Consider the following 20964-nt stretch of genomic DNA (forward strand, 5'->3'; position numbering starts at 1 on the left):
GCAGAAGCTGAATAGAGGCAGCCGTGATAACAGCTCTCCCTGTAGGGACCTATATTGGCACCATTGACACAGAAATGAATTTTAACCTCAGTGTGTAAAATGTTTTAACTCGTTTATGATTGAATGAATTTTTAATGTGTATGGAAACGTATATCGATACGATGCTAGCTGTCCTGAGCCTGGTGTTGCCGGGGTAGGGCAGGATATAAATATAAGCTTATCATTATCATCATTATTATTAAAAATGTAGCAAGAGGAACATACAAGACCTATCGAAGTGGCAGGAACTGTTGGAAGATGCTACTTAAGAAGAACTTCACACTAAGTGCTTGATATAATAAGATTATTGCTGTACTTCTTACACCAATCCTGTAAAACTGGCTGATATTGCTTTTGCTGTGTTGTATATGGGACTCTGAGACTCACCAAGCAATCCTGAAGGGGGGGGGCGAAGCTGCTGCTGAGGAGGCGTGACCCCTACTCTAGCATAAGTGTCACTTGCGTCAGCTAAGTGGGCATGGATGCCAGTTCAGGGGCACTTAACGATGGTGCCATTGAGCCGTGCAGCAGCACAAGGCTTGGGCACCAGCACTGCCTCACCAGCAGCGTTTTCCCTGCGCCAGGCCTCGCACCAGAATCGATGGGGATGTTCCTGGGGGCAGAGCACTTTCCCTATGTGCTTTCAGCCCGGGGATGACCCTTTTTACAGGCACCATGTTACGCCTATAAAAAGGCAGGCGTCGCCCTGTGGAACTCTTTGGAGAGTCCCACTGGGTTTCTTTCAAAAATGCAATTTCAGCTGTGCCGTCCCCAGACATTCCGAAGCACACACCCCCTTAGGATTGGACTGTTAGTGCTACTTATTTAAAACATTTCTATGCTGCCTTTCCGCCCAAATAGGGTCCCCAAAGTGGCAAACATCGAAATGTTAAAATGGTATTTAAAATAAAGAATATATAAAATAAAACATATAAACACACATAATACCGTGACCAGGGAGGAGGGCCAACAACAGTTTTTTGGGGGGGTGACAAACAAAACAAAAAAGACTTCAGCTGCTGTCAGACAACAATAGAGGGAGACATATGTAACATAAATCTCTCTTGTGTAAGGTCTTGCTCTGTTTGTGGAAGAACTCATGCCATTGGAGGATGGTTCCTTCTGATTTCCCCTCTAGCAAACCGCTACTCTCTGCATTGCATCTCACTCTATTCCCAAGGTGCCTCCCATCCTCAGGGGCAGCTTATGTGGTTGAACTTGTAGTGGGAAGGGAGAAAGGGGAAACATCTCTTCCAGGAAATTATTCCATTCATTGGGTTCAGACACCATATTTAATGTACAAAATATGCAGAGTGACAACAGCAGATGTGTTTGCAAGATTTTCAAGCACCTAATTAAAGTATTTGATTTGTTTATTTAAAGCATTCCTGTGGTGCCTTCCACCCATGGCATCGAACATCAAAACACTAAAACATTTAAAACATTAAAACAACATTTAGAATAATTATGTATAAAATATTTAAACAATTCAGTAAAAATATATAAGTGTACAACACACATAACATAACCAGGGAGGATGGCCAGTAAGAGTTATCGGGCATGCCAAATAAAACAGTCTTAACTCACTGTTAGACGACAATAGAGGAAGACCGATTAATCTCCCTGGGGATGGAGTTCCAAAGTTTGGGCGCCATTACCAAGAAGGCCCTTTCTTAGGTTGCTTCCCGTCTAGTCTCAGATGGTATGGGCACCCAAAGCACAGCCTCTGAAGATGATCATAATGGATGGGTACTTTGATATAAACAAAGGCAGTCCTTGAGGTATGCTGACCCTGATCCATATCGGACTTTAAAGGTCAATACCAGAACCTTGAATTGGGCCCAAAAGAAAACTGGGAACCTGTGCAGGTGAAACTAGACTAGATTGATGTGGTCCCTACAACCCACTCCAGTCAACATTCTGGCTGCAACATTCTGTACCAATTGTAGCTTCTGGATAGTCTTCAGTGGCAACCCCATGTAGAGTGCATTGCAGTAATCTAATCTAAGTGTCACCAGGCCAGTGGCAAGATCCTTCCCACACAGGAGGGGCTGCAGCTGGCCACCTTTGCTGCCACCTGTTTATCCACCAAGAGGCTTGGTTCTAGCAGCACCCCCAAGCTAGAATCCTGTGCAATCCCATTGAACTGATAGGAGCTGCTTATGAGTAATTATGTAACCATTTTCTACTTTAACCATATTAGGTGAAAATTCCAGATGGGAAGTATCAGAAGACCAGTGCGGGAGCTGTTAAGATGAAACCAAAAGCCGGAGAGTTGAAATTTGTTACAAAAAATGAGGGTTATGTTCACATTCATCCGTCCTCTGTGAACTATCAGGTGATTTTTCCACCCCTGTACTTGAAGTCATTGCATGCATCCACAGTTCTTTGTGTAATCTGTGTGCAAACCAATCAGCAGCTCCTAGTGCAATTCCATGTAGCTAACAATCTGTAAGCCCCATTGTTATTGTGTGTGTGTGTGTGTGTGTGTAAAGTGCCTTCAAGTCGCAGCTGACTTATGGCGACCTGTCTTGGGGTTTTCAAGGCAAGAGATTAACAGAGGTGGTTTGCCAGTGCCTTCCTCTGCACAGCAACCCTGGTATTTCTTGGTGGTCTCCCATCCAAATACTAACCAGGGCTGACCCTGCTTAGCTTCTGAGATCTGACGAGATCAGGCTAGCCTGGGCCATCCAGGTCAGGGCCCCATTGTTATTAGCCATGTTCATATGCAGATGTCTGTATATGAGATGTCTCCTCCCTCCCGTTCATTTTACTTTAGCCATCTAAGGCTTTTCCCAGTTCCCCCTGCCTGGCTATGCTAGGCTGGCACAGCAAAATCTGTTGGGAGTGGAATTGGGTATATTGTGTAGTTAACATTATGTCCGGTACAACAGTTATCATTTTAATTATACCATTTTAATTTTTTTGTTTTGTACGTCACATGAAATCTGTTGGGATTCAATGTTTCAGACCAGGCACTTTGAGAGTCCCTACTTGGTGTATCACGAGAAGATAAAAACCAGCCGGGTGTTCATTCGGGACTGCAGCATGGTGTCGGTCTACCCGCTGATTTTGTTTGGAGGTGGCCGTGTTAATGTGCACCTCCAGAAGGGTGAGTTCGTGGTTTCCCTGGACGATGGGTGGATTCGGTTTGTTGCAGCTTCACACCAGGTAAGGAAACCAGCCGCCCCAAATCCACGAGGCTTCCCATTTTGCAGTGCTTGTGATGGGGAAATGATCCAGCAAGAAGAAGTGGGAGGGGGTACTAATTCAGCCTTGTACAGCCATGAAGAAAACATATTACAAAGTGCCCACTGCACATGCTTCTTGCACATATAGGCAGAGTGCTGACGAACTGGGAAGTCCTGTGGAAGGAGAGGGCAAAGCCAGCATGCTTAAGGGTCCTGTGCATAATGCACACTACATCACATGGTTGGATTGTGGACTGTGAATTACTGAAAATCACAAGTCACAAATCCACAAATGGTGATGGTCTACTGTATTGACTTCCCAAATAAAAAAAACAACCCAGTTATTCTTTAAAACAGGGTGACCTGGCTATGGCCAGCTAGTTTAAGAACTGAGCCCATATCCATCATGGAATCATAGAGTTGGAAGGGGCCATACAGGCCATCTAGTGCAACTCCTGCTCAGTGCATCAGAAATATATCTAGCAGCCTTCATCACTTGGGTAGCAGTCTCTACAGGGTATTGCCATGTTATGGCGCAGTATAACTTGCATAACCCAAACAAGAGAGACAACTTGTGACATCTTATAGACCACGGGTCCCCAGCACCCACCCACCATTCCTGGTGCCTGCTAAGTGTTTTCAGGAAGTGGATGGGGCTTTTGTCCAGCAAGGCTACTAATTGGCCATGCAGATTTATAAAAACGTTGGTTCAGTAGCAACTACCACTAGAGTATAAGGATCTTCACTGTGTGACTGAAGGTAAGCTGCGTGTATGCAAGAAAATACTTTTAAAATGGCATCCTGTTAAACAGAGCTGCTGCTTGAAATACTGGAAAGTTGATGTTAACAGGTTAAGCATAACCTCATTCCCTGACACTTGGTGGTGGTTTCTGCCTCCTGTGGCCTTCATTTGCTGGTTGTATCCACTATCCTGTCTTACAATTCCAAAGGTACCCACAGGCTCACAAAGGTTGGGGACCCCTGTTATAGGCCATCACATTCACTGAAGTATAAGCTAGAGCCTCCTTCAGCTGGGTCATGGCATCCTCCATGCTAAATGCATATCAAAGAAAGTATGTTCTGTAATTAATTTGCATCCCCAGCAATGATGCTGGGTCCAATAATAACACCTAGGCTTCCAAGTCACCCGGGATCAGCTGAACCCCATCAAATGTGGGAAGCTTGATACTTTCCAAGACCTCAACCTCGCCAACCAGCATCACCTCCATCCTGTCAGGCTTCAGTTTCAACTTGTTCAGTTTCAAACACTTCACTACAGCGGCCAGGCATTGGCTGAGGACTGCTGTAGCAGTGCAGGGTGATCTAGACAAAATAAATGAAGAGCGGGATAGGCTGTGACCTGTGTGGCCCACCCCTGTATGTGCATGTGTGTGTTTGTATAAGAACGTTTATTGTGTTTTCAGGTGGCAGAACTAGTAAAAGAACTTCGCTGTGAGCTTGACCAACTACTCCACGATAAAATCAAAAATCCCAGCATGGATTTATTCACCTGCCCCCGTGGATCTCGTATCATTAGCATGATTGTAAAGCTTGTGACAACACAGTAACGTCAGCTACAGAGGATTTATTACAAAGACTCCCCAGCAACACTTGCTTGGAAGCAGAAGAAGCACCACTGATCACTGTAGGGCTGTGACAAAGGGCCTAAAGTCTTTTTCACTCGAGTTTCCCCTATAGAGTTAATGGGACTGGAAAAGAAAGTACTCGATAGATGGAAATTGATGTGTATGTATATACAGAAAAGACTGCACATTTTAATGCAAAGGGAAGTGTTTCTTTCCTAAAAGCACCCTTCCCAAAACAATGTAGAAAGAGTAATGAAGATGATTCTCAATAATATGGTTATTTCCCCCTCTAATAAAGCATGCGAAGGAAACTGTTGGTATATTGGTTTAGCTTTGCTCTTACAGCTAAATTGGGACCTAGGCTGCTTGCCATATTAGCTGTGTATGCATTTTTCTAAATCCTAAAATGGATCTTGCTGAGCCAAAATTCTGTCAGTAGACTCCAGTCTCTTGGTTCAAAGAATAACAATACTTTTCATCAGTCTAAATTGTCAGCGAATTGGTGGCAGCTTTTTTTTCTTTCAAGAGTGAGTTTCTGAAGAATGAGGAGGCAGAGATCTTTTTAAATGTTCCTCTGTAATTAAAAAAACTAATGGCAAGCAGAAATCTATTGCAGCAGGAAAGGAAATTTGTAGTCTAGTCCGTTACCTGATGTGGTAGGTTTGTTTTTTTGTTTCCATGGACTCAAGGCTTGTTTTTGACAGTGCTGAATGCTGGCACCATTTTTTCGTGGCTCTTCCAAATCCTGAGTGGGGAACTGGTACAACCTTATAAGTACTCTTTAAAAAACAAATAAAGTACTAGACTGGTTTAGTGGGAAGTGTAACCCAGACAGGTCCACAATATGTAAAGCAGCTTCTACATGTGTAGGGTCAAACTATATTACCCAAGGCAATTCTCTAGAACCAAACTATGTAGTGTATAACTGGGTTCCAATCTGGCACAGCATTCTAGTGAAGAAGGGAAAATTAGACAGATAATTTCAAATGGAAAAGCTCCTCTATTCTGCTAAGATACAAATCTTCAGGCTTGCAATCCTTTTACAGGATTTGTAGTAGCTAGACTTGTGATTGCCACAACTGCAGTGGGAATTCTGTTATTGGTCCAAACCCATGCAGAGTTTGGGATCTGTGGTAAGATTATATCAAAGGTGTGCAGTCTCTTTTCCCATCAGTAAATTTGAATTTTGGGGAAGTTCAAATGCGGGCAGGTGAGGTGTGTGATTACATCTTGAAGGCTTAGGTATGGTGATTAGGTTACCTGAGAGTTGACAGGTTCAGACTTCTTGGACAAAGGCCTGTGATTGGATTACTATAGGAGGCTGTATTTTGAAGGAGGCTCTGGGCCCTCAGGATATTGTCCAGCAAACTTAAGTCAATTACTCAATGGCCATGGAAGTGGACAAAATGCGTTTTATCAGTGTACTTCCTGGAACATTCCAGCAGTTGGACCACTCCTAATTGGGAGTGTCCAAAGGAATTCCTGCCAGTTTCAGGGCTCCCTCTATAACAAAACTGGCAGTGAAGTTAGAAAATCTTTTGGGGGTGTACAAATACAGAGGTCTTGGGGGGGGCAGCCTCATAGGTAACAGAGAAGCCCTGGGAAAAGGGCATCCTCCACTTCCTCTCTGACATGGTGCAGAACACTCTTCTAAGTCATTCTGCTGCATGTGTAGATTTGAAAGAGAACCAAAGCAAACCACGAAAGAGTACCTGCTGGCTTATCTTGAACCCATGAACTTTGATCAAGAACTAGGTTTCCTACATGAGTTGCATAGGAAAAAATGGTTGAGGAATTTCGAACAGGGAGCCTATTTTGGTACAGTTTTGTTATGCTTTGTGGCCTTGGGCAGCCTGGCAGCTTTTTATACAACAGGCCCAGCCCTGTGGCACAGCACAATTACATTCACGGGGGGGCCTCTGAATTTCAATAGTATGAAAATAATTTTGTGTAATGAAGACCTGTATTTTGGGAGGGAAATATCTAAACAAGTACATAAATAGTTCTGGTAATAAAAATTGATCATTGTCAGAAAACTTACTGCGATTTTCCATCACTTACTGCAATTTTCCATCACTTCAACCATCATTGGTTGAAACAGCAAGTTAATGAGCTCTACAAATAAACGGTGATAACTAACTTTTATTTTTTTTACTCCTGAATTTTGCTTGGAAGTGTGACACTTGCATATTGTGAACCACTTAACAAATTCAGCACTCTTTGTTCGCTATCGCATGTCTTGACAAAGCATCGGCCTCTGGCTCTTAACACTTGGGTAGATTTGCACAACCTAAGTGATAGGATGAGCCTTTCCTTCATTTTAGCTGATAACAGTAGCAAACGTTCAGAAGTCTGAAGGCATACTTCAGTAATGTATAGTTTAGCCCTTCCAATTTTTTTTTGCATCAATGTAGGTTCAAGGCCAATTTATCCCATCAAAACTAGACATCTGACTTCTGTTAATGAGGGTTCAGTAGCCCAAAATACCACTAGTATGATCATGTGACAAGTCCAGAGAAACGAACTTGAAGGCCAAGAGAATAACTTGCTCAGTGTCTCATTCTTCCATATGAATTCTTCCTTTGCCTTCATAAGAATCCCCTTCAGGTTTTATGACAAGCATTGACCTTTACTCAGCATATTGACTGAATTGTTTGGTTGGTGCTCAAATGGTACATGCTGCTGGCGAGAAAGGTGCCAGGGTTTAGAGGCCCAGAAGATCTGTGACAGGTACTTCTAATGTATTTTTTAAAAATTACTTTTGCCCCCCTTCACCTTTGGATTGTGGTGCTTGTCTTTTGCCTGCTGGGGCCAACAGGAATTCAGCAGGCCTAATTTCTGTCAGTAAACAAGTATACAGTCAAAAGATTAAAACAACCCTCACCGACTAGCTCAGCTCCAAAGCACTAATCTCTCTTTCAAAACATACACTTAACATTAAACTACATCAGAAGATCCAGTCACTGATTTCTCGCATAACACAATAACATGGATATGTAATGAGGCATTTCTCTCAGTGATTGCTCTAGCTTGCCACTTTAAAAAGTAAAAGAAAAGAGCCTCCTCTCAAAACATATTTGCATAATCTTTGGTTTACCAGTAGAACTGTGTCATACCCAACAAATGATGTCATATCTTTACACAGACCACTTACTGGAAAATACAAAGCCAGTTTCAAAGGGGAAAGGCAGCCATCTTTCATTCACAAATTCTAATTGAACAAGACATTTTAAAAATTGAGTGTCCTGCATGGTGTGCTTGTTTAGATATTTAATAAGTGGACAGTGGCTGGACTATTTCAATAGAGATGATTCATAAATATTTTATAGCAGGATGATTAGAGGAGGTAAACTAGTAGCTGTAGTATTTTTCTTGGGACTTTTTCACATAACAAGCCTGCAAATTATTCTTTTGGAGAAGGACCGGTTCCAGGATCCCAAGACAAAAAGAGACAGTCGGCTATTCTGTATACAGAATAGCATGCCAGAAGATCTTCACTTAACAGTGACAAACATTATGACAACAATTAAAAGGCAGACCTACCCTGGAGAGTAAAGGCATTGCATTGACTCTAAAAGCAAATTAAACATCCCACTACCTGAGAACTATATCTGACATTGCTGAAGTGCAAGATAACCCTGTATCAATCCTTGGACTCTGGACAAAATTATTTCATTGGAACTACTGCAGTCTTCTGCCCGATAGGGTGGGTCAATAATTAATACTCCTGCAACACACAGGGTCATTTGTGATTCTCCTTGCTCTTTCACAGGAATATGGTTTGCCTCCAGCCAATCCTTCAAGCTGGTCTTCTTTCTGTCCAGCTCTTCTTGAATATATGTTTGCCTCTCTTCCGGCATGAAGAGGTGGGCGAGCTTCTCTTTCATCTCATCATCGGCTTCAGTCACTATTTCAACCTCTTGCACTGCATGGCCCAGGACTGCTGAAATGGAGTTTTTTCCATTCTCAAGAGGATGTGCCAGGAGAATGCTGCCAAGAATAGAGATAAAAAGTCTGATAAGGAGCAAGATCTCTTCCCCCTCTCCAAATAACAGCTGCATGCTAACGCAGTCTTCTTTTATTGTGAGCTGCCTTTCAGGCCTGTTTGTCAGGAAGAAAGGAAGTACCGGTATATAACTATTTCTTTAAAGGAAGGAAAGAAGGAGTGCCAGTGAGTACAGGCCATGTGTTTCAAAGGTTGTACCAATGAACAACTGCAGTCTGTCCCACCATGTACAACTAAAACAGCTTCCTTCCAAAGTTCCTTAATGGGGATGCTACTTGAAGCCAAGGCCTGGCATGTTTTTTTGTGTTTTTAAACTAGGCACTGCACTACTTGCAGCCCTCTCACCCTGAGGCTAACCCTGGATTACAACAGTGGACAAATCCCACAGTGCCTTGAATTAATGTTCCCCCCACTACCTTGTTTAGCTGTCCTGCTTACAAAAAGATGAGAGCAAAGAACTCAGCTCCTGTATTCTGTTGGTTGCTGGCCAATCTGTTACCTGATTGGTAGAAATCTGGCCATACTGCATTAGACATCTTTTCAGAGTACAGATACGCTGCTATCATTCCAGTAGCAATAGGTTAGATCAGTTTTACAGATTATGTTTAAATAGTTCTGGTAATAGTTCTTTTTATTCTGGTGAAAATAAATTTTAACTGATGCTTTGTCACAGTTTTCATACTCTCGCACGACAAGCCAGGTTCCTACTTACTTGGCCGATACTGGGTCAACTGTTAAGACCCACCCTTGATATCTGTGTTTCTCAGCAGCCAGAACTTTGACTTCTTTATTCACATACGTCAGCCATTCCAAAGGGGTTTTCTTCTGCCACTCAGTCATATTTCCTATTTGCTGAAACTAAAGCGGGAAGAAAAAGGAATAATTAAAATAATAGGAAAAGAAGTTCCATTGCACTAAGTCAGAGTCACAGCTAGGGAACAGGGCCAGAAGAAGCTTGGAACAAGAGAATTACCCATGTCAGTGTTTCCCAAACTTCTGGAAGCTGAAGTATACTCTTCTTGAATTAAGTTGGAAGCACACATATGTGTACCTCCCAAAAAATATTACTTTTAGAATGTGAAATAATAATGACTCATGCTTAGAAGAATCTACTCCTTATGTCTCTGTACAAATCCCTGTTCTGCTTCAGATTGGAAGAGCGTGAGCCTATAACAGTGATTTACATAGATAAGCAGAAAATAAGCAATCTCTTTATTTTAAAGTAGTGAATGGTGGGTCCTGATTCAGAACAGGCTTAAGTGCTACTTAAGGATATGATCCTGTGCACACACACATACTATACAAGAGAATAAGTCTCATTGAACTTGACCAGGCTCACCTCAGAGTAAAGAGTCCTATTGCACATTTATTTATTTATTTTTGCCGTCAAATCTCAGCTGAGTTATGGCGACCCCGCAGGGTTTTCAAGGCAAGAGAGGTTTGGTGCGGGTTTGCCATTGCCTGCTTCCGCATCACAACCCTGGTGAATTCCTGGGTGGTCTCCCATCCAAATACTAAACCGGACTGACCCTGCTTAGCTCCTGAGCTCTGACGAGATCAGGCTAGCCTGGGCTATCAGAGCACCTCCAAACACACCTTGGGGCCAAGTGTGGGAACATTCTTAAGAGGTGCAGAAAAAAGCAGTTTTAAAATATCACACATTTTTTAAAGATCTGTTTTGTATTAGCAACTTAGGAAATGCTTTGAGAAAGTGCTGGATATTAAAGTCACCCTAACTAATCACTCTTCTGTACTTAACTAAGAAAGAATGGTGATTCACAGAGCATATTTTTACATGGTAAAAATACAATGGACCTAGAACTAGGCTAAAGGCATTTATATTTGGAAGGATACAATTTTGTATCTACATCTAAACACATAAACCAATTCAGACAATGGAGTGGCTATTTTAATTAACATGGTTGTTACACCTGTGTGCATGTGGGGGGGGGGGAATCAAGACTTCTTTTTCCTCACCACACAGTTAGCCAGCCTAGCATACCCATTCCACCCCCACCCCCAGATTTATATATTTATTATTGACACATATCCCATCCTCATGCATAACAGGGCTCAGGGCAGCTACCAACAATGTATGTATAAATACATATAAAAACAAAATGGTTAAATTGGTTCTTGTCTGTTATCCAGGCTGCGTGACCGTGGTCTTGGTATTTTCTTTCCTGACGTTTCGCCAGCAGCTGTGGCCGGCATCTTCAGAGGAGCAACACTGAAGGACAGTGTCTCTCAAACGGTTCTCTCTTAAAATGGTTAAAAAACCATAACTCAAAACATTACATCTAAAAACAAACATAGTGATGGCGCTTAAGGATCAAAAACCTGAGCAACCTCCCCGGGTAAAAATATAATATTAAACTATAACAGAAGCCAGGGAGCAGAGCAACCAACAACCGCCAAATTCTAATATCCAGAAAAGGAGAGTGACTAGAGAGACAGCATCCATCGTCATTTTTTTTAATCGTTTACGTCTCTCGCCTCTGTTTACTTCCATGAAACAAAGTAGCACCTTATTAAAAACCATATGCCCAACTGCACAAAACCTTAGTTCCCACACCTCGAGCTCGCCTAGGTATACGAACCGAGAACCAGACAACCACGTTACACCCACAACTCTTTCTAACCGTAAAGAAGCGAAAACAGCGCACTTTAAAATATAGATAGATAGATATAGATATCTATATAGATATCTATAGATATAGATATATATAGAAACGCGACCGAGTTCTACTTTACTTATACATCCTGCATAACTTTTGGCTGGTCAAACAGACCGTATCAATAAACCAAACTGACTACCGACACATCCACTCACACCAGAACGGAATTGTACGTACGCATAAAGCCTTATGTGGTTGATCGTAGTTTCTTGGACCCAGAATGCACCGAGGCTTCAATCTCTATTTCCTCTCGTCCCCAGTGATACCCGGAAGCAGCTCCCCGACGCCTTTATTTAATGTGTATAAGGGCGACAACGCACGGGCGCTTGAGCCTCCTTTCTTCCCTGTTCCAGCCAGGATCCTGGCTGAATCCTGGCTGGAACAGGGAAGAAAGGAGGCTCAAGCGCCCGTGCGTTGTCGCCCTAAGAGAGCTGTCCTATGTATAACTGTTTCAGTCTGCGCCAGTTGCTTCAATGGGCGTAGGCTGGTGTCACTCTGCATCGGATTTCACTGTCAGTCAGTTTCACGCCCTAATAATACTGTCCCCGGTAGGCTCATAGGATGACTTCGTTTTAAAAGACAAGCTTAGAAGATTTGGCAATCAAGCAGCAAAGTCTGCCTTATACATTTTAAAAAATATACTTTCTATAAAGCCGCCTGGATTAACTTTTAAAAGTCTGTAGTTATACTAATGCAAATACTTAAAAAAAATGGGCTAGGACTTGCATGAATACAAAGTTTCTTTCGCATTTGTGTTTTGATGCTGAAGGTATTCATAACCGTTTCCTAGTTCATTTCAAAAGTTCAAAATTCATCACGTGCATTACCTCAGTCCTGCCAATTGCTATGTAAGACAGGCTAGTATATTTCTCTCCGTCCTGTAAGGATAGGATGGAGATTGTTTCGCTCCTCGGTTCAATGGAACTCAATGAGGGCCAATAAGACTGCGCAGGTGTAAATGTTTTCCCACGGCACAGTTTTTCAGACCTGAAATTACGGGAAAGATTCCTGCGTAAACTTCCAGGGCCAATAGCGGTTTCTTCAGGCCATTTCAGGCAGGCAAAACAGACCAGGAAAGAAGGTTTAGGAGCAATCCTAAACAGTTCCATTTAGAAGTAAGTCGTCTGTAATTAAATGGGATTAACTCCCAGAAACATGTCTTTAGGATTGCAGTCTTAACCCTCCTCCCCACACACCGTGGATCTGATTCGGATAGTTAGGCGGTTAGGATTTTCTAGCTAGCTTATGTCTTATTTGACTCTTCATTCTAAACTGACACAGGACTGAAGCATCAGCTACCCTACACCAACTCTAACTGACAACACAACAATCTTAAAAGTTACATCATTCTAAGCTTGGACAAAGAAAGGTATAATTTTTTGTGTGATTTCTAGCTTATTATTATTAGATTCTGTTTCGGACTGCACTATTTGGAGAGTAAGTCCCAATTTACTAAGGGCAATTACTTTTGAGTAACAATGTCCAAAGCAGGCTTCGGCTGTTAAATTCTCCCATTATAATCATTGCAGTTCAAAAGTATTGAACTTTGAATATGGATTTCTCATATTCTTGATTATCTGCATAGATATATAGAAAATGCCTCCCTTTATTGGTTCTTGTAGGTTATCCGGGCTGTGTAACCGTGGTCTTGGAAAATACCAAGACCACGGTTACACAGCCCGGATAACCTACAAGAACCAATGAACTCTGACCATGAAAGCCTTCGACAATATTTTGCCTCCCTTTAGTTAGGAGAAGGGAAATCCCTCAGAGTCTACTATCCAGACTTTAGACAAGCAAAACTTGCTTCTCTACCAATATAAAAGTATAAAGCTAATAAATAAATCCTATAGGTCGAGACTAGTGCCCCTGAATAGCAGAGATATATAATAAAAGAGGTGGAGACAGAACTGATGAAATTCAGTGAAAAAGCATACCTGATGGCTTAGCCATTGTTCTCAATATTTGCCACTTGTAGTAGAAGAATGGTGTACAGGTGACCTTAGACCAATGTTCAGAAGAAATAACTCTGGCAGATACTTCATAATATGCCTTCTATGCTCAAAGAACCCTGAGTTCCCACATCGGATATGGTTTCTATCTAACTTGAGATGAAACAGGTGAGGTGTTATTGGGTGCAAGCCTAAGCAGGTCTACTCAGAAGTAAGCCCCATGTTATTCAATGGGGCTTACACCCAGGGAAGTTCTTTTAGGATTGAAGCTGTTGTTGTCTTAAATGACCAGCCATAGATAACTCTGGGATCATCCTGGATATTCATGTGTGTCATCCAGTTTTAGCCTTTGTTATGGTGGCAACGGAGTTTTTAAAAGTTACATGATGGGTTTCTGAACTGGGCTATTGGTGGCCTGCTTTAGGTGCTATATTTACTAAGGTTGCCAACTCTTGGTTCTGAAATACTTGGAGATTTGGAGGGTGGAGCCTAGGAGAACAGGGTTTAGGGAGCGGAGGGACCATGATACAGGTTAATGCCATGCAGCCATTTTCTCTAGAATAAATGTTTTAAATAAGTGATGTATGTAGTCTGGAGATCAGTTATAATTCCAGAACTCCACCCCCCACCTGGAGGTTTGCAATTCTACATATTAACAGAAATTAGATTGGTGGGCAGATTGAGACTGAGGACAGAGCTTTTTCTACGATGGAAAGCAGCCTTTGGAACATCCTGTCCCAGGAGATCCCTCTTTCCCCCACAAGAAGGCCATCTATAAAGTTAATGAAGCTGATTTTTCTACTGCTGATGTTTTACTGGGAATTGCTAGTTTGATCACTGCTATTTAATGTTATGGTTATTTATATTTACTGCTGCTTTTATAACAGATGGTTGTGCAGTTGTTAGAAGTATTTTTTTTTTGTTCAGGACTTTCTTTCCTTGTATTGTGATTGTGTTCTAGCAGTAGAAAAGAGCAAGAGTCCATATTAGACACAGATATCTGAAGAAGTGAGCTGTGACTCATGAAAGCTCATATCCAGCCTTTGTTAGTCTTTAAGGTACGACTGTGTTGTGGTTATTTACTGTTATAGCAAGCCTTCAGTGATACTTCAGTAGAGAAATAGGGTGCAAATTCTATACATTCCTTACCCTCTTGTTCACTTCCCTTTCAAAACCATGCATAAGCAGGACAGTTAACGAGAAAGAAATGAATTATGCAGTGTGAAGATTAGAGAAAAGGAATTTCAGTAATTTCTTTATTGGTTTGCACAGTATCAGTTGTGCATCAAAGCCTATATCCCAGATATGGAAAATAAAGAGCTCTGGCGTTAGACAGCCGGAACAAGAAGGCTAAAGTTGCAGAGTGTCTTCTGGCATATTTCAGACTTTCGCAGATAGAAACAGGGAACTCTGAATAGGAATGTATCACTCCTATTCTTACATATGTATTCATAACTTTGGATGTGGTTACATGATTTAATTGTTGCCTGATATTTTATTAGCGCTTAATTTTTTTTTGACGCATTTAGAACACAGCCTGCTTCTAAATAACTTTCCTTCGATAGAAAGCGTGTTTAAAATGGTGCGGGGCTGCCCTTCCTCACTCAACTTTCCGACTACCGTTTCTATGGAAACAAAGGAGCAACGCTTCCCGCCTAGTTGGCCCGCGGCGACCAGTGGGATACCATGCGCATGCGTCACAACGGCGCAGTCTATATAAGGACCGTATCCCGCATGCGCGCGAAGAGTCAGTTGGGTTTTTTTGGTGCTGTGAGAAGATGTCGCGGTATGGCCGTTATGGCGGAGGTGAGTGGCGCGAGGAGGAGTAATTAGACACAGGGAAAGTGGTGTTGCCGCCGCCGTTACGCAATGTAGTGTGGCTGGCCTAGTTTTTCGTAAGCACTTGGGTGTGTTTGTCAGCGACCGGGCCCTACCGAGTGACAAGAGAGGTTGCTGCTGGTGTCGCCGCCATTTTGCACATGTATAGTCGCCGGTCGCCTTACGGAGGAGTCTATTAAGGTGAGGCGGCTGTTTGGAGATACCGAGTGACGTATTGCTGGTTTGCGCGGCCACAGCGAGCGAGGCTGCTAGAAGTTGACGAAGTTGCCTTCCCCCTTGGCTTGCATTTAGACGCATTACGGCGACGCGGGCAAAATGGAGACGGCGCCAAAGATGGCGGCGCCCAGGGTTGCTCCGCGCGCGCGGGGTGGTGGTGTTAGGGGCCTCAAGCGGATGTGCACGCTGTGAGGTTTCCTCGCGTGTGGGGAGGAGGCCGTGAAACGTAGGACGCATGCGCGAGATATCGCACGGAAGGCCTTATGACTGGCTCGCAGCCCCGATTCCGGTCGCTTCTCTGAGCGAAGCGGGTGGGTTGTTGGGGCGGCGGCACGATCGGTTCTCGGCGCGTTTTCTTAGTAGGAGGCTGCTTGGTTCTGGTTCCTTTATAATGAGGAGAGTTTTTTGGCCCCAGGCTAGCACTTCTTCGTATTTATTTATTTTACTCTCTTGCGGCTCGCTTTTCTCCCCAGCGGGGACTCAAAGCAGCTTTCATAGTTCTTTTATACTCCATTTCGTACCCCGTGAGGTAGGTTAGGCTGAAAGAAAGACATGGGCCCAAGGTCACCCAGAGAGCTTACATGGCACGAGTGGGAATTCGAACCTTGGTCTCCCAGGGATTAGTCCCACACTCTTAGCCGCTACACCACACTGGCAGCGCATGCATTTACCTTCAACTGGAGACTGCCTAAAGCACGTAGAGCGCTTTCTTTGCTTTTATGGGCAGCTGTGTAAATTCCTTATTTAAGTCTCACATTATAAATGTGCCAGGGCAATTTGGAGGAAGGAGGAAATAATTGATGTTGACAGAGGCTTTGCCATTGTAAAGGATTCCCCCCCTTTTGTGCTTTGTTTTGTTTTATTTTCAGAAGTACATCTAGTTGGCTTATCTTGAGTCTGTGGAATAGCATATATTTCTAGTTGAGTGTAAATATGTAGTGGGAGGGTATTGTGCCAAGTACTAGATTAAAATTTTAGAAGGCTGCTGGAAAATATTCCAAGGTCTAAAATGTGATCCAGGAGGTTAATATGATTTCATATTAATGTATCAGGAAATAAATGTCTGAACTATTTCCAATGGTGAACATTCACTTCAAAACATGTTGAATTTGGGAATCAGATTTCCTAGGATTAATGGATTAAGCCACCATTCTGAACTTCTGGCATTTATTTTGTATGTGTGAAGCTAAAGATAGTGGTGAAATTGGTTGCTCTTACAGAAATGTCAAAAAGCGTGGGTATTAGAGCTGTTAATTTTCTTAAACTTGTTTCCTTTTTTGCAGAAACCAAAGTGTATGTTGGCAATCTAGGTACTGGTGCTGGTAAAGGAGAGCTTGAGAGAGCTTTCAGCTACTATGGACCATTACGTACAGTATGGATTGCGCGAAACCCTCCAGGATTTGCATTTGTTGAATTTGAGGACCCAAGAGATGCTGAAGATGCAGTTCGTGGACTAGACGGGAAGTATGTACAAGTTCTCCTTAGTTCTTATGGGAAGTACCAGTTTAATTCTGTACATACAGTTGGATGATTGTATGCTGAGATTTCTTTCCATTGCCTTCAACTACAGGGTTATTTGTGGATCCAGGGTGAGAGTGGAGCTATCAACTGGTATGCCTCGTCGGTCTCGCTATGATAGACCCCCAGCACGGCGACCATTTGATCCTAATGATAGATGTTATGAATGTGGTGAGAAAGGTCATTATGCTTATGACTGTCATCGCTACAGTCGTCGGAGAAGAAGCAGGTATATTTGTGGATACAAATGGCTTTCTTCAACAGTTAATCATAGATTTTGTTAGCAAAGAAGAAAATAGTACACCATTTTTTAAATAAATGTTGTTGTTGTGTGGGTGTATTACAATTGTTTATATTTTGTTTTAAAATGTTACTATATTAATAATCAACCTGGTCAAAACCTTTCAGGTTTCTTCGTTTGAGTCAGTCGCCTTGATTCAGAATGTCACGAGCCTTAAGATTTCATGCTGAGGCGCCTTGCAAATCCGACAATTAAGATCCTCCTAGACCTTGAGGTGATCAGCATAAGAGGCCAGATCCCCTCGAGCCATCTACACCTAGCTTCACCTTATTCTGTAAAGGGCAGAAAATTTGAGACGGTGACCGCCGTAACAGTAAATTTGGCTTTCAATTGGGGCCCCCTCCGGTTTAAAAAGAGGAACACCAGATTGACCACATTCCCACCTAGAAAAATCTTCTTGCGTCAATCAAGCCTCACCTGGCTCATTTGGCTGTCAGTTTGATCGTCGTTAGATTGAAGAGAACACCTAGATGCAGCGATCGGCTATAGATACTTCTAGATCGTCTAGATCTGCTAGACCTTGGGCCAAAGAGGGTCGACCTGCAAACTTGCAAGGTTTATTTTAAATACACATTACAGTGTTTTATTTTATGATGTAATTCTAAAATGTAATTCAGTTTAACATCTTTTTTAGGTAGTAAAAATACTCGAGAAATATAGGCCCTGAATTTTTCCAACTGACAGACACTAATTTTAGTGATCTGATATTTTGGCTTCGGCAAAGGCTCACTTGTTAACTGTTAAATTTGTAGTCTAATACTTGTCTTCTCAAACCTAAAACTAGGTCACGGTCTCGATCTCATTCAAGGTCCAGGGGAAGGCGATATTCTCGCTCACGCAGCCGAAGTCGTGGCAGGAGGTGAGCATTTAAGTCAGAGTAGGATTGCTTTATTCTAAGACGCAGAGAACAGTATAACATTCACCAACTCTTCTTTAGATCTAGGTCTGTCTCAGCTCGCAGATCTAGATCACTCTCTCCTCGTAGATCCAGGTCTGTCTCGCCACGCAGATCCCGATCAGGTTCTTTGAAGAGATCAAGGTAATTATTCTAATGCATCTAAAGCTTATTGATCATGAAGGATAATGAACTGGTGGAAAACAATTGTGTTGCACTGCTGTGTATATAATAAATGTTCCAGATATTGTGAGGTGTTTGACATGTTGGGCACCAGCAACTGCAAATCAGAGTTTATTCTGAAGATATCTCTAGACTGGATGGGATTCCAAACTTTGTATATTGTAATTGCATATCTACAGTCTCATTTCAAGTACTGGCATATAACTGCCTAATTAGTTTAGGCAGCAACAATTTTGGAACAAACAAAGTACATCTCAACTGTATAAACATTCTGGGTTGTTGTTTTTTAGAGCATTGCAGAATTAATTACTTTCTTTTTCTTGATCTAGGTCTCGGTCCAGATCGAGATCCCGGTCTATTTCAAGACCCAGAAGCAGGTAAACCTTGACTGTTTTCTTTATTAAAGTAATTAAATAGCTTAATTACATGCAGTAATGGTGTCCTGTAGGGCTTTAAATATGAATCCTAGTATATTTAATGTTAAACTCCATGATGAAATTTTATCAAGTATGATTTATAATAATTGGCTGGTAATATTGGTGCTAGTATAATTTAATTAATACTGTTTTGCAGCCGCTCCAAATCAAGATCACCATCTCTAAAGAGAAGGTAAGTTGAACCTCTGCTGCAGGCCACAATTTAGTACAAGATATTCAGATAACGGACATTTGTAGGTCTTAGTATATATATGCTGGTGCGTTTAATGCTCTCTCCCCTGGAGGATGTTGAACGTATGTCTGGGTTGGGTTAAACGTACAGAAATGTGACAAGCTGGGATGGATCTGTTAACTGGTATCTGCTCTCTTGAGGGCTGAGAAAGTGTGACCATAACGCATTATGAATAGTTACAATGGGTTGAAAGTAAGCCCCAAACTTTATCCCATTTATGAAATTTGGGTGGTGGTGGGGTAGTATACACAGAGAAATCATTGCCTGGCTATGTTAATGGATAATAAATGTAAATGGCTCAACGTTAAACTGAGAAGACTTGTAGTTATGACTGAAGCCTTCATTAAATTTTGGGAAGAATTTTGCCTTATGGCAGAAACATGTTTTTTAGACATTGAGCATCAGCCAGTTGGTACATTTATAGTAGTGGAATAAGTCTGAATTTAGTGTTACCCAGATAAGTAAATGTTTTAATACATCTTTTACATGATTTAATCTTCAGTCTTGCTTTTTCAGTTTTGATATGAGCCATTTATATCCATTCTCCATTAACTCAGGGTAAGTATGTTTATTGAGAGAAACTTGGTAAATCTTGTGGGAAAGGGGGTGCATGCAAACTTTTAAGTTTGCTTCAGTATTAACATTAAAAGCTTTTAGCCTGTATTTCACCTGTATTTCACCTAACATCCTTTCTTAAAGCAGCATTCAAATAAATGTTAAATGCTAAACTTAGTTACTAATAGTGCTCTAGTTAAGCATAAATAGCATGGGCCTCCTAATAATGCTAATCCACTAATTTTATATGTGTGTTTTTGCTAATTAATGTTGGGATAACCTGCAATTACTTTCTTCTTTCATTTCTAGTCGTTCACCATCAGGAAGTCCTCGAAGGAGTGTGAGTCAAGAAAGATTGGATTAGAATTACGAAGAAATTGTTAGGAAGAGTTTTGTTTACGTTATTTTAAGGGATTTCTTTGGTGTTATTGACAAAAGTAAAGATTAGTTGATCAAAAACCTTTCTAGGACTAATGCAGCAAGGATCTTGATCTTGTAGTAAAAGCTGCTGCTGTAGACTAGTGCACAATTTCTTGTTATGTAATAACATCCTGTGATCTGAAAATGGTCTTTTTATTGGCACCTGAAATAAAAAATGTGTATTTCTAATTTTGCTGTAATGCTATTTCTGTTTAATATTTCAAGAAAATGTAGTTACAAACAGCTATCTTAGTATTGTATGCAAGTACTGTACAAGGATGTCAGCTTAAAGTAATTGTGGCTGCCACTGGCCTGCAACAAGCTTGTGTGATTTATTTTTAATATAGCGCTCCAGAGTTCTGGGGTGATGCAACGTGCACAGCTGTGTTAAGGAAGCTGCTTGTCTAGCTTGTTCTATAACAGCATAAAATGTCTGAGTTTGGTTGAACTTCTATAATTAAATGGCTTGCTGGGATGTTCTCATGTTCTGTCACTGCAGGCATAATTTGTCATAATCCTTAAGACCTGTAATGATGCTAAATGCATTTGCCTCTAATGAAGAGAGTGTGCCAGCTTCAGCCACAGAATAAGATGAGTGGGATATCTGCACTGCTCACTCACCCCCTCTGGTATAGGGGAGTTATTAGGATATGGTTGAACAACCTTTTCTTCTGCAGCATAGTTTAAAGAACCACGTTTTAAAAGAAAAATTGTATGTCTAGTTCCTACTATACCCTGTACAACCTTCACTACATTTTCTATCTTACCATTATAACATAGTTTGTACACAATAACAAAAGCGGTCTTCAAGTATTTTCCTTTATCAAACATATCTCATCTAGGATTGTGAGCTTTATTGGTAGTTAATATAACATTAAATCTAAGTTAAGACATCAGGTTAGACCTGGTGTAGTCA

At 41.7% G+C, this 20964-nt stretch overlaps 3 protein-coding genes across 4 annotated transcripts in view; 2 read left to right on the top strand and 1 right to left on the bottom strand.

Annotated features, from left to right (window-relative positions):
* The window catches only part of DHX57 (DExH-box helicase 57), a 32983-nt gene extending 28132 nt beyond the window's left edge, over positions 1–4851 (top strand). Inside the window, exons 20-22 of the mRNA XM_056853087.1 lie at positions 2243–2377; positions 3010–3210; positions 4655–4851. Coding sequence (XP_056709065.1) covers positions 2243–2377; positions 3010–3210; positions 4655–4798 — 480 coding nt within the window. The 3' untranslated portion in view covers positions 4799–4851. The remainder of the gene's footprint in view (positions 1–2242; positions 2378–3009; positions 3211–4654) is intronic.
* Positions 4852–8354: 3503 nt separating this feature from the next.
* GEMIN6 (gem nuclear organelle associated protein 6) lies at positions 8355–9676 on the bottom strand. Its single transcript, XM_056853298.1, has 2 exons — positions 9535–9676; positions 8355–8806 (listed from the first exon to the last, which is right to left on the bottom strand). Exons 1-2 carry the CDS (start codon positions 9660–9662, stop codon positions 8422–8424), a joined length of 513 nt encoding a protein of 170 aa, XP_056709276.1. The 5' UTR covers positions 9663–9676; the 3' UTR covers positions 8355–8421.
* A 5460-nt stretch (positions 9677–15136) lies between these two features.
* On the top strand, positions 15137–20275 carry SRSF7 (serine and arginine rich splicing factor 7). 2 transcript variants are annotated; one of them, XM_056852465.1, is made up of 9 exons: positions 15137–15258; positions 16791–16971; positions 17078–17254; positions 18111–18185; positions 18264–18365; positions 18734–18781; positions 18978–19013; positions 19590–19631; positions 19938–20275. In XM_056852465.1, the coding sequence occupies exons 1-9, from the start codon at positions 15231–15233 to the stop codon at positions 19990–19992; spliced, it is 744 nt and encodes a 247-aa protein (XP_056708443.1). In that variant the 5' UTR covers positions 15137–15230; the 3' UTR covers positions 19993–20275. The 2 variants fall into 2 exon arrangements, with proteins under 2 accessions (XP_056708443.1, XP_056708444.1); XM_056852466.1 differs by lacking the exon at positions 19590–19631.
* The last annotated feature ends 689 nt before the right edge of the window (positions 20276–20964 follow it).

The sequence above is a fragment of the Euleptes europaea genome, chromosome 7, assembly GCF_029931775.1.
Source record: "Euleptes europaea isolate rEulEur1 chromosome 7, rEulEur1.hap1, whole genome shotgun sequence".
NCBI lineage: Eukaryota > Metazoa > Chordata > Lepidosauria > Squamata > Sphaerodactylidae > Euleptes > Euleptes europaea.

Bases quoted from the DNA above. Each gene is read 5' to 3' on its own strand.
- GEMIN6 (XM_056853298.1), bottom strand. From the start codon at position 9,662: ATGACTGAGTGGCAGAAGAAAACCCCTTTGGAATGGCTGACGTATGTG. The intron at 8,807-9,534 runs GTAAGTAGGAAC...TATTCTTGGCAG, and splicing joins GTTGACCCAGTATCGGCCAA to CATTCTCCTGGCACATCCTC.
- SRSF7 (XM_056852465.1), top strand. From the start codon at position 15,231: ATGTCGCGGTATGGCCGTTATGGCGGAG. The intron at 15,259-16,790 runs GTGAGTGGCGCG...CCTTTTTTGCAG, and splicing joins GTATGGCCGTTATGGCGGAG to AAACCAAAGTGTATGTTGGC. The intron at 16,972-17,077 runs GTATGTACAAGT...CTTCAACTACAG, and splicing joins GTTCGTGGACTAGACGGGAA to GGTTATTTGTGGATCCAGGG.